The 14,934-nt window shown below is 34.5% G+C and overlaps 1 protein-coding gene and 1 long non-coding RNA gene across 4 annotated transcripts; one reads left to right on the top strand and one right to left on the bottom strand.

Annotated features, from left to right (window-relative positions):
* The first annotated feature begins 2,237 nt into the window (after positions 1-2,237).
* On the top strand, positions 2,238-3,670 carry LOC125212142 (uncharacterized). The gene is made up of 2 exons (XM_048112221.2): positions 2,238-2,607; positions 2,815-3,670. Exons 1-2 carry the CDS (start codon positions 2,345-2,347, stop codon positions 3,401-3,403), a joined length of 852 nt encoding a protein of 283 aa, XP_047968178.1. The 5' UTR covers positions 2,238-2,344; the 3' UTR covers positions 3,404-3,670.
* Positions 3,671-10,358: 6,688 nt separating this feature from the next.
* Positions 10,359-13,824, bottom strand: LOC125210291 (uncharacterized). Of its 3 annotated transcripts, XR_016136877.1 has the most exons (5): positions 13,608-13,824; positions 12,748-12,835; positions 11,661-11,728; positions 10,691-10,865; positions 10,359-10,630 (listed from the first exon to the last, which is right to left on the bottom strand). It is a non-coding gene; the product is annotated as an uncharacterized LOC125210291 (long non-coding RNA). The 3 variants fall into 3 exon arrangements; XR_016136878.1 differs by lacking the exon at positions 10,691-10,865 and having other exon boundaries at positions 10,359-10,657; XR_016136876.1 differs by lacking the exons at positions 10,359-10,630; positions 10,691-10,865 and having other exon boundaries at positions 11,556-11,728.
* Positions 13,825-14,934: the final 1,110 nt, after the last annotated feature.

Raw genomic sequence — 14,934 nt, 5'->3', positions numbered from 1 at the left:
TATATATTTTGTGTATAAAATAAATTATATGGGCCATGAAATATTTAATTAGTACTATGAAGTAGCAATAAAATTATGAAAGATCGCATAACTATTTGTAATATGACACCATGTCTAAAGGACGTACTTGTTTTGGAAAAATCGTCGTTTTCATATAGTATACATATCGAAATTGACCTCTTTGTTACGTATGTTTTAGAAGTTGGGCTCATAATTACGAATTGAATTTGTATGACGACGCAACATAAATATGTCTCGCCAATAATTGTTAGATATGATTGCTTTGTATATAGAATCTCAGTGTCGCACGAATACATCATCTTGATATCAAATTTTTCCAAGAATTACATGCAAAAGAGACACTAGAGACTAGACTGCAAATAGCCGGAATTGAATCCACAATTTCTCATTCCAAAGAGTCTAATGAAACCTAAATTTTGCAACTAAAATTGGGCCTCATTGACTTCCTCATATACTCCCTCCGTCCCATATTACTCGCACTTTTTATTTTAGGCCGTAAATTTGAGATTGATTTTTTAGTGTAATTAAATTAGAATTTTAAATGTAATGAGACGTCACTTTATAAAGGACTTCTTAACTTAATCTAACATATTAATTAAATGTATTAATTCTAACTTAAACTATAAATAGTATAAAGAGTTTGTGACGTGCCGAAAAGTAAAAGTGCGAGTAACATGGGACGGAGGGAGTATTATTATTGTGATTGATGTAGAAATCAATTAGAAGAATTAACTAGTTATAATCAGACCTATTGATGTGAGATGGATACTTTATTTCAATCCCATCAACAATGAGTGACCTAAATTATAAACTAAATTTGTTCATATTTTCAAAGAAAGAGAGAGAGAATAAAGAAAAATAATGCAGGACCAAATACTCGGGAAACTCTTTCATACTAGTATCTTTAACACATACCTGGATCCATGCCCCAAGTCCTCTCCATGTCATCATTTCCCTAATTTTAAGGGTCAGGACACATTTCCAATAACCTTGTAGGCCCCATCCATACTCCAACTGAGTACTTACTGTCACAACTAAAAGATATTTTACTTGTAAAATAGAAAATGTTGAGAAATTATAACACGGAATATTCATTCGAAAATTAAAAATTACAAAACATAGAAATTTAAATTGAAAAAATACATTAAAAAGTCAAACCATTAAAATTGAACAAATACTTAAATACATAAAATGGATATAAAGCCCATCCCATTAAATATATTAAATCAAAAAAAAATTCCGTCTCCTCTTCCCCTCATCTGTCATCTTCTTCCCCTCTCTTTTTCATTTTCTTTCTCTACTTCCATTTCCGTCAACTACTCCTCTCCTCAACTCGAAAATACAACAAATATGAAGGTATGTATGTGCAACAACTCAAAAAAATTCGATTTAAAAAAAATAAAAAAAATTGAATTGTGGCCCGGCCCAGGACCACCAGGCACGGCCTAAGCCGCGTCTCCCTCCCTCTAACGTGCCAGGCTGCGGACCGGGACCCAAGTGCGGTGCTGCCCGTGGCGTTAATTATGCTCTCATGTATTCAAGATTCCAAGTTCAAGAAATAATATTAACCAAAAGCATCACATCACACTTTCTTAAAAGTTAGTATCATTTTAACTTAAAAATACGCAATATATGGAGCAATACTTACTTCATCAATAATATGGCGTAGACAATATTAATGTTATGTAAATAGAATTAGTATCCGTAAAATCACTTAATTTGACGTAGCCAATATTAATGTTTTGTAAATAAAATTAATATGGTAAAATCACTAAATATGTTCCCATCCATTGTTGATATTTCCTAGGTAACTTTTATACATGACCTCCGAGCAAAAAATGACTAGATTGACACATTAATTCATAATGTCAATTGATATGTCAAGACTAGATAATTTTTGTTGCATAAGTTTTAATTGTTCATAGAAATAAAAAAATCCAAAAAACATTAAAAATAACTCACCAAAATTTCAATTATTTAAAACAAAACTTTGTCCAATCACATTCACTACTTTAATTCAATTATGAAAAAACATCCTTTTACTAAAATTGAGACCTTTCAATGAACTCTTGTATATGAAATGTCCCATTCAACTCTCGGTTAAGAAAATGAAATGTAGAATACGAAAGTTTTGAATCTTCACAAACGGGTCGAATCCAACCCGACAGACAACCCGGTCCCCTCCCCTTTTATCTTGTCACAGACTTCCTCTCCTTCTCTCTCTCTCTACCCCTATCACCTCCTCTTCCATCTCTCTCCTCAAAAATCCTCCCCATCCCTCTAGGGTTTCTGCAAATCTGACCTCCAAACCACAAAACAAACGATGCATTCGGGTTTCGAAAACCCCGGCATCCACAACCCGCCCCAACCCGAGAACCCGCTTCTACTCTCCATGAACCCGACCCACATCCTCGACCAAATCCACTCCCTTCCCACAACTCACTACGCCGGGGGCTACTTCAAGCTCGGCCTCAACGAGAGAGGAGGAGGAGGAGGAGGAGATGCTAATTTGCTTCGTGGGAGTGAGCAATACCAACTGCCCGAGGCCCGACAATCTTCCCTCGGAATGCTCCACTCACAATTTTGGTACACTAAATTCAAATTTAATTTATTTTTTGTACGTCACATTAAATTCCAAACCCCCCATTTCTATTCAGGAAAATTGAGTGTTCACATAATCTAGCCCTCTCTTTCCCCTTACTTTATCTAGTAAACCCATTTTAATTTCATGTAAGTACATAATTACATTTACATATATATTGTCCTTTTTTAATTTTTTTATAATATGTGTAGGGAACCCCTTCCAGCGCAAGTATCCAATGAAAACAGTGAATTGAGGCAGGGAGAAGCTCTAACGGCCTGTTTGGACGCCAAAAGTAGACTACACTTCAGCGAACTCGAAGCTATATACAAACGTGACACCACCCAAACAGCGCCTAACTCATTAACACCACCACTGCCCGGGCTGCCCGCGGTCAACGAAGAGGAATCTTCTAGAACGTTCAAGGAAGCGAAGAAGACGAAGAGGAGGAGGAAGAAAACGGCCGATCCGGAGGTAATGAGCCCGATGGCGGAGTTCTTCGAGAATCTGGTGAAGCAGGTGGTGGATCACCAGGAGAATCTGCAGAAGAAGTTCACGGAGGTGATCGATCGGCTGAGCGAGGAGAGGAGGGCGAGGGAGGACGCGTGGAGGAGCCAGGAGGTGGCGCATTTCGAGCGCGAGGCGGCGGCGAGGGCGCACGAGAAGGCGATGGAGAAGAGCCGAGAGGCGATGATCGTGTCGTATCTGGAGAGGATCACCGGCCAGAGGATCGATCTGCCGGCGTACGGATCGAATTGCGGCGGAGAGGATGAGATCCGGCGAGATCTGGATCGGAATTGAGGAAATGGCTTGAGCTGGTCAAAATTGAGATGCGCCTTTTTTTTTGAGCTTGAAATGCAGGAGAAAAAATTGGTGTTTGGATTTTTGCTAGCTAGAAATTTAGATGAGAAAATTTAACTTTATTTGAGTAGTATATAGAGAGAGAATTGAAGAACTGCAAAAGAGAGAATCAGCTAGCATGATCACTATGTTTCTTCTTCTCACAGAGAATTAGGGTTTATGTTTTCGATTAAAATATTGCCCTAATTAATTTCTTTTCCATATCTAGTAACATTGTTTTTTGGGAGTCTATTGCACGTTCGGATTGAAAACGAAAGTATCATATATGTATTTATATAAGTAAGAATATATATTTTTCAACCAATCAATTATTTTGCACTAACATAGCATCATGACCTACTTATATGACACTATCGAATGTCATCCAAAATGATGTCACATTTACGAGAACGAAAAGTTGAATGTTTTTATTTGTTGAATTCGGATCACGTTTAAACTAAAATCTTGATTATGTACAAAATCAGAACAAATTGTAAATTATAGGCCTACAATTTAGGCAAGTTTTAAAACGGGGTATAAAACTAGAATTTGGAGAAATTTTAAGAATTTATGGTCGAATATACTACTATAAAACACAATCTAAATCGACAATTTGATGCTCATAATTACACTTGAATCTGAAATGAATCATCAATATTAACGTTACGTGTGAAAATATGATTATTCTACAAAGCGCGAAAGTGGAAAGTATGGTGAGAAGAAGTGAGCAATAAATGAAAGTGGCAATACTTTTTCCGGCGTGACGTGGCGGCGGCGGGCCCGGCGGCGCGGAATTGAAGGAAAAAAGGTTATACGTTTAATTTCTGAAAGTGATTGGGATTGTCGACCATAGCAGCAGGCTGCACACGCATACAGACATCTCTCATTAATGCCCTTCTTCTCCACCTCTTCACTATTTATTTTTCTATTTTTTCTTTTTTTCTAGATCATTTTAATGAACTAGCTAGATTCCTAAAGAAAGGAGTGTTAAATCGGTTACATAGTACATGTTTTTAATTTATATTCTAGTAATGATCGTGTGATATAAATTGATGCTACTATATCTTACACCAAATTAATTAACTTTTTCATAGTTAATTAATTAAAAAAATAATCGATTTGGCTGAATTCATATTAGTTTTTCATATTTTGCACATAATTTAATGTACATTAAACTATGTGCAAAATTTTTAAAAATAATCTATTTGGCTGAGTTCATATTTACTCCCTCCATCCCGACTAAGATGACACATTGCTTAGTCGGCACAGGATTTTAGGAGTTATTGGTTAAAGTGTTTAATTGGAGAGAGAGAAGGTGGGTGTAAGTATTAAAGTAGAGAGATAAAAAAAGATGGATATTTTAATAGGAGTGAGAAAACGTGGTTGAGTATATTAATTGAAGAGAGAGAGTTACCAAAAAAGGAAATGTGTCATCTTAGTTGGGACAAACTAAAAAGGAAAACGTGTCATCTTAAGCGGGACGGAGGGAGTAGTTTTTTCCGTTTGTGTTGGTAGAGTCGTATTGTTATTTGAGACGTTTTAATTTAATTTAATAGTTTTTATTTTAGAAAAATTTTAATATATTCAATCACTTTTATTATAATATTATCTTTATTAATTATTCTCTTTCTATTAGTTTCTCTCTTCTGCTTAATTTTTTTCACCTATCTACTTTATTGATTTCGATTTCGCGGCCTTATGTTTCTTATAGACTTACGGTGGATGATTTTCGATTATTGACTTTTGACTTTGGGAGATGAATTTTAATTTCTATTTCGATTTTGGAAGATAAAATTTTCGAATTTGGAAGGTGAATTTTAATTTCCTACTATTTGATTTCAATTTCTGATTCCAGATTTTCAATTTTGATTTCGATTTGGTTGGCTTGCATGTTCTCTCTTTTAAATTGGAAGATGAATTTACACAATGTCATAGCTACTTGAATAGTTCTATGTGGTGTTTGCATATGAATGTGCATATTAATTCCGTTACTTGTATTTTAAATTGTTATCGCAGAATGAAAATTGTAAATATGCAGATGAATTGATTTCATTACTCGAATGTGATGAAAATTGCTAATAATATTATCGTTACTTGCATTGTTCCAATTTGCACACTGATGTTGTGTTAGATGAAATTCGAATAAATTTGTGGATGACATTTGGAGTAAAAAATTTTATTAATTTTTTGAATTTCTCTTTTTATTTAAAACATCCAATTATATTTTATTTTTCTACCTAATTAACAACATTTTTTGAAATTCCCCATCTAAAAATTGAGACATCTCTGCCGATTTTCAGTATTGGGCTCGTTGCTCTAAAATCTCAATATAACTGAGTGGACTGAATATTTGTTGGGCCTTTAAATTTTTGTTTTGTTTCCAAAACAATGTGACAAAATCGAAATGCATGATACAACACATTTTAGAACATTTATTTTATACTCCATTCGTTCCATAGTAATAGAATCATTTTACCATTTTGGTACGTTCCATAGTAATAGAGTAATTTCTGTTTTTAGTAAAAGTCAACACATTTTTCCACATCTACTTTACTTTCTCTTACTTTGTTCTTTCTTCATCTCTCTACTTTTTTTCATTTTCCACTATATTCTCCCTTTACTCAACTCACATAACACAATTTTTCTTAATCTCCCTGCCGAAAAGAAACACCTCCGTACTTACTACGGAACGGAGGGAGTATAATTTTGAAAAAATAAATTCTCAAATAATTAAACATCGATACATTAATCAAACCAAACAGTAAATTAATCTATATTTTCTTCGATCTAGCTATTTTATAAATCCAATTAATTTAATCGAGCTAGTAATTTGTTTGGGCTATCTCTATATTCTATCATACAAAATAAATCCCATTAATTAATCGAGTTTTTGTTTGGGCATTACAACAAACTAATTTTATAAGGATATGAAATTACTTCGTGCTGTAAAATTACATCAAAATAGTCAAAATTGAGAGTGAAATTAACAAAAAATATTTTTAAGCTGAGAAACAATTTTCAACTGAACCTTTATCTTTTGTTTATGTGAGACATTTTTGTTTATATATCTTAAATTTAGTTTGGACGTCAAAACTGAGGATGCTTTTTAAAGCGTAGATAATTATTGAGAAACACAAATTAGTATTCTTAAGTAGAGGTGACAATTTTTGGCACGACACGATAACATGACACGAACTCGCACAAAATTAATGGGTATGTGTCAAAGCTTATTGGGTTCATGTCCTTATCGTGTCGACACAATAATGACATGAAAACTTCGTGTCGTGTTCGTGTTATACGTTAAGAAATAATATTAATATATTATAATATTATTACTCTCTCTGTCCCAGCTAAGATGACACATAACCTTTTCGCACTTGTTTTGGAAAAATGATGATAAATAGTTAAAATAGAGAAAAAATAAAGTAACTTAGAGAGTATTGTAGAAGACATTATCTTCTATATTAGTATTATATTTTTTACTTTATTTTCTCTCCAATGTAACTATTTATTATCATTTTTCCAAAACACGTGAAAAAAAGGAACGTGTCATCTTAGCTGGGATGGAGGGAGTATTATTTTTTATTTTAAAATTTTAAATTAAAATTAAAATTAAAATTTTAATATTAGAATAATAGTTATATACTATTATAATATTATTATTATTGTGTCGTGTCATATATGTGTTGTTATCGTGTCGTGTTGACCCGAAGTAGTTCGTGTCGTTAATGGGTTCGTGTCGTGTTCGTGTCTGAGGTTAGCGGGTCGTGTTCGTGTTCGTGTTTGGAGTTTTCTTAACGGGCCATGTTCGTGTTTGTTGTTATCGTATCGTGTCTTTATCGCGTCGACATGATAACGACAAAACACGCACGATTTGTCACCCCTATTCTTAAATATTATAGCGTGCGCATTTATTTTTAAAAATATATTTGTTGCAGGTTGCTTGAATACCAATAGGTTATATGATCAAGAATTTAAAAAACAATAGAATAAAGGAGAATGATCATTTATACTCTTGTGTTGATTTAGGGTTGTAATTAGTGGATTTCATCAATGTAGGTAAGATTTGAATGTGAAATGGATACCAAATTTTGGAATGGGGTTAATAGATTTATGTCTTACTCCCTCCATCCCACAAGAATATGCACTCTTTCCTTTTTAGTCCGTCCCACAAGAATATGCACTTTCTAATTTTGTAAATTCTTTTCTATCCGTTGAGGTGGGACCCATTATCCACTAACAATACTTTAATTACTTTTTCTCTCAACCTCTTTCTTACTTTACCAATTTCGCATTAAAACCTGTGTCGAACTCAAAGTGCATATTCTTTAGGGACAGAGGGAGTATTAATTAGCAAGGTCCGAACTCTGAAGTTCAAATCTATAGCTTTCCCTCCTCGGAATCAAAGAAAAAGAATATGGAGTATTTGAAAGATAAAGGGATAACTGCCTTAAAAGTCATGAACTTTCGCCATTTTCCGAATTTTCCCACAACCTTTCAGTGTAGCATACTAAGTCATTTACTTATTCGAAGTGTGCAAATTTCCCTTTCGACCCGACCTATGAATTTTCCCTTTATGTGATCAAGAATTTAAAAAACAATAGAATAAAGGAGAACGATCATTTATACTCGTGTTGATTTAGGGTTGTAATTAGTGGATTTCATCAATGTAGGTAAGATTTGAATGTGAAATGGATACCAAATTTTGGAATGGGGTTAATAGATTTATGTCTTACTCCCTCCATCCCACAAGAATATGCACTCTTTCCTTTTTAGTCCGTCCCACAAGAATATGCACTTTCTAATTTTGTAAATTCTTTTCTATCCGTTGAGGTGGGACCCATTATCCACTAACAATACTTTAATTACTTTTTCTCTCAACCTCTTTCTTACTTTACCAATTTCGCATTAAAACCCGTGTCGAACTCAAAGTGCATATTCTTTGGGGACAGAGGGAGTATTAATTAGCAAGGTCCGAACTCTGAAGTTCAAATCTATAGCTTTCCCTCCTCGGAATCAAAGAAAAAGAATATGGAGTATTTGAAAGATAAAGGGATAACTGCCTTAAAAGTCACGAACTTTCGCCATTTTCCGAATTTTCCCACAACCTTTCAGTGTAGCATACTAAGTCATTTACTTATTCGAAGTGTGCAAATTTCCCTTTCGACCCGACCTATGAATTTTCCCTTTATGTGATCAAGAATTTAAAAAACAATAGAATAAAGGAGAACGATCATTTATACTCGTGTTGATTTAGGGTTGCAATTAGTGGATTTCATCAATGTAGGTAAGATTTGAATGTGAAATGGATACCAAATTTTGGAATAGGGTTAAAAGATTTATGTCTTATTAATTAGCGAAGTCTGAACTCTGAAGTTCAAATCTATAGCTTTCCCTCCTCGGAATCAAAGAAAAAGAATATGGAGTATTTGAAAAATAAAGGGATAACTGCCTTAAAAGTCACGAACTTTTGCCATTTTCCAGTTTTTCCCACAACCTTTCAGTGTAGCATACAAAGTCATTAACTTATTCGGAGTGTGCAAATTTCCCTTTCGACCCAACCTATGAATTTTTCGACTGAAATAAGCGGACGTGGCATGCCTGAGTTCTTACGTGGAATACGCTGGAAATTTATAAAACTACGTCGTTTTATACAGACAAAATGACGTCATTTTATAAATGAACACCTTAAATTCATTCAATCTCCAAAGTAAACCCGAATTGAGGATTCTCATTCTCCCGTTGTGAATTCGAGCTTCAGCTTAGTAGACAATATCATCTCCTGTAGATTTGAATCAGTACCGAGGTAATTAGTGATCCACTTAGCGATTCTCACTCTCCCGTCGCGAATTCGAGCTCCATTGTTTGAAGATGCAAAAATGATTCTCGTTTATGGTTTTGAAATGTGAGATTCTGGGTTCAATTTTGGAATGTGAGATTCTGGGTTCAGTTTTTGAATGTGCAATTCTTAATTGAGTTTCAATTAGGTTTTCTGCTTTAAACTTGAGATGCCACTGTTTACCAATCGATTTTTCAATTTTTTGGATCTCAAAAAATTTTCTTATTTTTTAGGATCAATTTTTGAAATTTTCTTATTTGATTGCAATGTTGTTGATCTAGAGACTGCAATATTGATATGCCTCTGGGCCATTTGAAAATTTTCAATTTTCAATTTTTTCGAGCCATTGGACTTAGCGAAGGTTTGAACCCGTGGTTTGTGACCATGGTTTTGAAGCTGAAGTTGTGACATCGAAGACGCAAGCAAATCCCGGGCGACGCTCTCTCGTTACTAAGTATGGAAGAATGACGATTGCAAATTCTTTCGTTGGATTGATCCCTCGTTGTCACTGAATCAAGAGAACTATTTACAAAATATGAAGATGGAGAGGAACAACATGCAAGAGGCTTTGAGAGCAAGAGTTGCTATGCAGGATATACTCGATGAGAAAATCCGTTCAAAAACTAATGAATTTGAAGCGCTCCAAATTGTTGTTGAAAATTTGCGATGCTAAAACCAAAATTTAAAGTTTTTAATTGTGTTTTTATGTATCGTGCTATGTCTACTTATCTAGATTATGTAGAATGCCCTACCCCTTGTTTGTACTAGACTATGAAATGTGCGACTCGAACTTGTAATGTTTTAGACTATGGAATATGTGACTCGAACGTGTAATGTTTTAGACTATGGATCTTGCCCCTCTTTTGAATTCCAAACGCAACGAAGTAAAGTTATTGCACAAACAAACCTTGAAAAAATACGATTAATACTACACAAATGAACCTGGATAAAATAGGATTAACATTGCACAAGCGAACTTGGATAAAATATCCATTGTTTACAAAACATTACACAGGCCTAAAGATTGTTTAAACTCCATCATCTGACCACTTAGCCAAATACTTAACACAATTCGAATTACATAAACCTACAAATTGTTTCCAAATACCCAATGGAACCAACACATTACACAATGACAAAACAAAAGTACAGAATGACAAAACAAAGTTCACTGGTTGAGTCCTCAATCATGTGCCGCTTTGCTGAGTAGGAATCGAGCCAAGACCTTCCACAGGTTGAGTCCTCCCTCTTCCTCTTCCTATTCCCCTACCTCTCCTCCCTAGAACACTTGTGATACCACTGTGCGACATAGAAGCTATTGATTCCTTTCAAGGCCTCCCCATTTTCGGCTGAAATAATATTCATTATTTCACTATCTGCATAAGAACATGTGTGTTCGAAGTTAATACCTTTGATTTAGGTTACAAGTCATTAACAATTTCAGTTTTGCAAGTCCGGGTGTTGTGCCCTTCTTGAAAGCAATTCTGACAAGTCATCACACAGATTCTCCTCAGCTTGTTGGATCTAGCTGGATCCTTCTCGAAAGAGTCCTTTCTCTTCACCTTCTTAGGCCTGCCTGGCATCCTCCACCCAGGTGGTGGGATGACCGGAAAACGTTTAGCTATAGCCTATAGGCCATAAATTCTCCCTATTGAAAGCTAGCAGCCCGTACCCATAAGCCACCTTGTACTTCCTCAATGAAAAGTATTCATGTACATACCCATCCACATCCTGCTTCTGATAGTTAATAATAAGACATGTATGTATACAAGGTATTCCTGTTATATCTCATTTCCTACATCCACACTACTTCAAAGATGAAGTCACTACAAATCTATCCTCAAAGTGACTGACTTCAAATCTACCCCCTATTTCAGGAATGGTAGTACAATTTTTGCTCTCATAAATCATGGCTTCAATTTTCTTCTTCACTTTTGGACATAAGTGTGACTGTGAAGTACTCTCAATGGACTCTATATTTACATACCTCTTGTAGCCTCTGCATTAACCTAGTTCTCATTTCTTCAAGCAGGTCTATTAGATGTTTACTCCTGGCCTCTAGTATATAAGCATTAAAACATTCACATACATTGTTTAGAATAGAATCAAAATGTAACACCCCTTACTCGATTAGTTTTAACTAAATTAGTGGTGTCACATTTTGGCATGATCCTGTCTATTTAACCTGCATGAATTTTTTTTTCTTTTTGCACATACCGAAGGCATAACATTATTAAAAGATTAAGTTAAAACTACTAACAACCTTTACTAAGGTACATAACAAAAATAACGTTAGCTTGTTCGATAATATACATACGACCTTACATTTGCAACTAACTATTTACAACCAAAAGCTACCCTAAGCATGCCCAACTTTACCAGCAAAAAGGAGGGTAGTGACTTGACACGTGCAGCTGCCCACAAGTGAGATCACTCGCTTCTATACTCTGCAAGAGGGAGAAGAAAGGGGGGTGAGCTTCGAAAAGCTCGTAGTGTAAACCCATTCTAGAATAAAATCTCTAAAAACTTCAATCTATATCACTATAACAAAGTAAACAATTTATTACTTGGAATGTCATACACCAATATTCATATTATATCGGGCATATCAATATACAAATTCAAAATAATATCACCCCATATTAGCATTCGTAAAAGTTTGAATCATTTAAGGTCACATATATCGCTTGCAAATAATCAACACCTTCATCCTGTACAACAACACTATAATATTTATCACCTAATACTTTCATTAATAACTATCTACCATCTATCAATCAAACCATATAACATGATATAAACAAATGATCATGTCAGCAGTCACTTTCTTTCATCAACATAATTATACTGTAAGAAGCATAACTATTTAAAGAATTCAAAGTACTAAAAATATTATTTCTAAATGAAATATCACATTTAGCCCCCAATTTATGCTTAGTGATGAACACGGGTGCACGAATACTATAAATAGCCCGATGAGGGCCTTTGTCATATATATATCTGGGTCAGATACTATCAGATGTTGTATATCTTTCGTATAACATATCATAAGACATCTTACGCATATTACCCGTATAGGGCTCATATAAACTATCAACATATCATATAGACCATCGCTTCGGTTATCCGGAAGACGAATGATCGAACATGTGTGCAGTACTACTACTGTCCTATGGCATGCCAACTATACTCTGTGATTCACTCTAGCAATGGGGCATGGGACATATATTTCATATCTATTTTCACATTGCTCAACACATAAGCTTTAAAATCACTTTGCTTGTTATATATCACACCAATTCACAATTTCAAAACATAATTCCAACATCTTACCTTCCAACATCTCGTTATAAACCTTTCACACAATCATATATAATGTATATTGCATAAGCAACTAAAACACATAAAAACGTAGCAATATGTCTTGAAGTTAAAGGGATTAAGCTCTAGAACATGCGTACACTACCTGTACACGTCAAAAAAACTCTATTACTTGCTTAGTCAACCTTGGATTTGCCCCTTTCCCCTATCGCTTGTGTTTGCACTCGGTTCACCTAATTTTTCAAGCAATCACATATATAATTTATAAATAAACACTTAAAACACAACTAAACCAAATCATCACATCTATCCATTTCACTTTCCATAATCTTTCCTTCATCACAAACTAAGCCAAATAAAACATATATGCGAGTTAACACATTTCTAACTACATTTATACCAAAAAGAAGCAAAGCAATTCGATAATATGATTCAATAACTCGGGAAAACGAAAAGTATACCCAGCTGTCCCAAAAATATAAGCCTCACACTTCCATTTTCCTCCATAAAACAAGCCTGATAAATTTTGAAAATATAGGACAACAATTTTATTTTAAAATTAAACTAAAAATTTTGACATCTTGAAGCTAAACTCATAACCAAAAGTCTTTTGATATCAACCAACAACTGAACCTCTTTCACCATATCCTTTTTAAGAATTTCTAGCTTGCTTAAGCATCAACAACCAACATCTAACTTCACAATAAAATCATTCCCAACATTATTCAATATCATAACCATCAAGAAGGTAAATTTAAAATCAACATCAAGAGCTTATGATCAGAGATAATTTCCAACATCATATTTTCTATCACTTTCATGCTTATAATATCATAACATGCTTCCAATTACATAATTCCATAGCCATTTTACACGAAAGCATTAAAGCAGCAAAACCCTCAAATTCAAGAACCCTAATTTTGACTCCAACAAAAAGAATCACATCAATATAACAACATTGCTATTCTTAGAAACAAGAATAAAGAGGTTATGGGGGAGTCTAACCTCTAATTTCAACTATTTTGCAAAGATAAGTGGAGGTGGGTTTGCAACCTAAGCTCCAAAGTTGAGAGAAAGTAGGGAGAATTGAGAGCTAGGACTGGTGGTGTGTACTACATGCTTCACGGTAGAGTGACCGGAGGTGTCGTGGTGGCTGATCAGAGGGAGTAGAGAAGCTGTCGAACTTACTTACAGAGAAGGAGGGAGTAGCGTGGAAAGAGAGAAGAGAAGTATGAATTATGATTTTTAAAACCCATCTCCAAACCCTTTCTATTTTCCTTTTTTTTATTATATTTTTTCCTAATTTTTCTCCTCACTACACGTTTTCACTCTTTTCTTTCACTTATCCTCTTCATTTCTTTTTCCTTTCTCTTTATCTAAACCTTCTTTTCTATTTTCTTTATTTTTAATATAAAACATATAAACACCTACTATAAATATAACTCTTATTCTAATTCTAATATTCTAAAAGTTAAGATATTACACAAAACATTGTATTGGAGTGATGAAAGCCTTACAGAATTTGGTAGGGTTCTTTTCATGCCAAATTATATTCCTCCATGTACGTGCTTCTAACGAGCTTCTAGAAAATTTGCTTCACTACTGGGCCTTTATGAGTTTTTTTCCAATTTCAATAGATGTGTCTTGCACAATTTCTATGCTCGGCTAGTGGGATAAGGTCTTTGACTGCATTCTCAAGTCCTATGTTCAAGTTGAAAATGTCAGTTTTGTGTCATAGAAACTCATAAGTGTGACTGCATTCCCAAGTTTCATATATTCAAGTTGAAAATGTCAGTTTTGTGTCATAGAAAAGGATAAGTGTGACTGCATTCTCAAGTCCCATATATTCAAGTTGAAAATGTCAGTTTTTTGGCATAAAAAAGGATAAATGTGACTGCATTCTCAAGTCCTTATATTCAAGTTGAAAATGTTCGTTTTTTGTCATAGAAAAGGATAAGTGTGAGTGATCATACCTTCTGTTGGTCACTGATGATTAATTCCAACTCCTTCTCCCAAGTTCAGCTCTTGCCTTAGAATGTTAACGAACCAACTCCAGCAAACCTCAATCTCAATCTCAACAACAACCCAAGCTATAGGGTACATTTGGTTGTTACCATAAGTTCCTATTGCCGATAACAAAATCCCACCTAAACATGTCTTTAGAAAAGCCTCATCCAGACATGTTACCCTCCTTCACCCTTCCTTGAAACCCTTTCTAAGTCCATAAAAACCAATATAAACTGCTTTGAAAACATCACCAACATCCACATGTAGTTCGAAAACCCCTTCTTTGTCAACTCTACCTAACTCAAGTATGTATCTCCTCATCTTA

This window comes from Salvia hispanica, chromosome 3, assembly GCF_029641045.1.
Source record: "Salvia hispanica isolate PSC_SH4W2 chromosome 3, Shi_PSC_v1, whole genome shotgun sequence".
NCBI lineage: Eukaryota > Viridiplantae > Streptophyta > Magnoliopsida > Lamiales > Lamiaceae > Salvia > Salvia hispanica.
Note: the sequence above shows the minus strand (reverse complement) of the source record. Positions and strands in the feature narration are given on the sequence as shown.

What these genes read in the sequence shown, in the direction of transcription:
- LOC125212142 (XM_048112221.2), top strand. Translation starts at nt 2,345, where the DNA reads ATGCATTCGGGTTTCGAAAACCCCGGCATCCACAACCCGCCCCAACCC. An exon ending in ATGCTCCACTCACAATTTTG is followed by an intron (nt 2,608 to 2,814) that starts GTACACTAAATT and finishes TAATATGTGTAG; the next exon opens with GGAACCCCTTCCAGCGCAAG.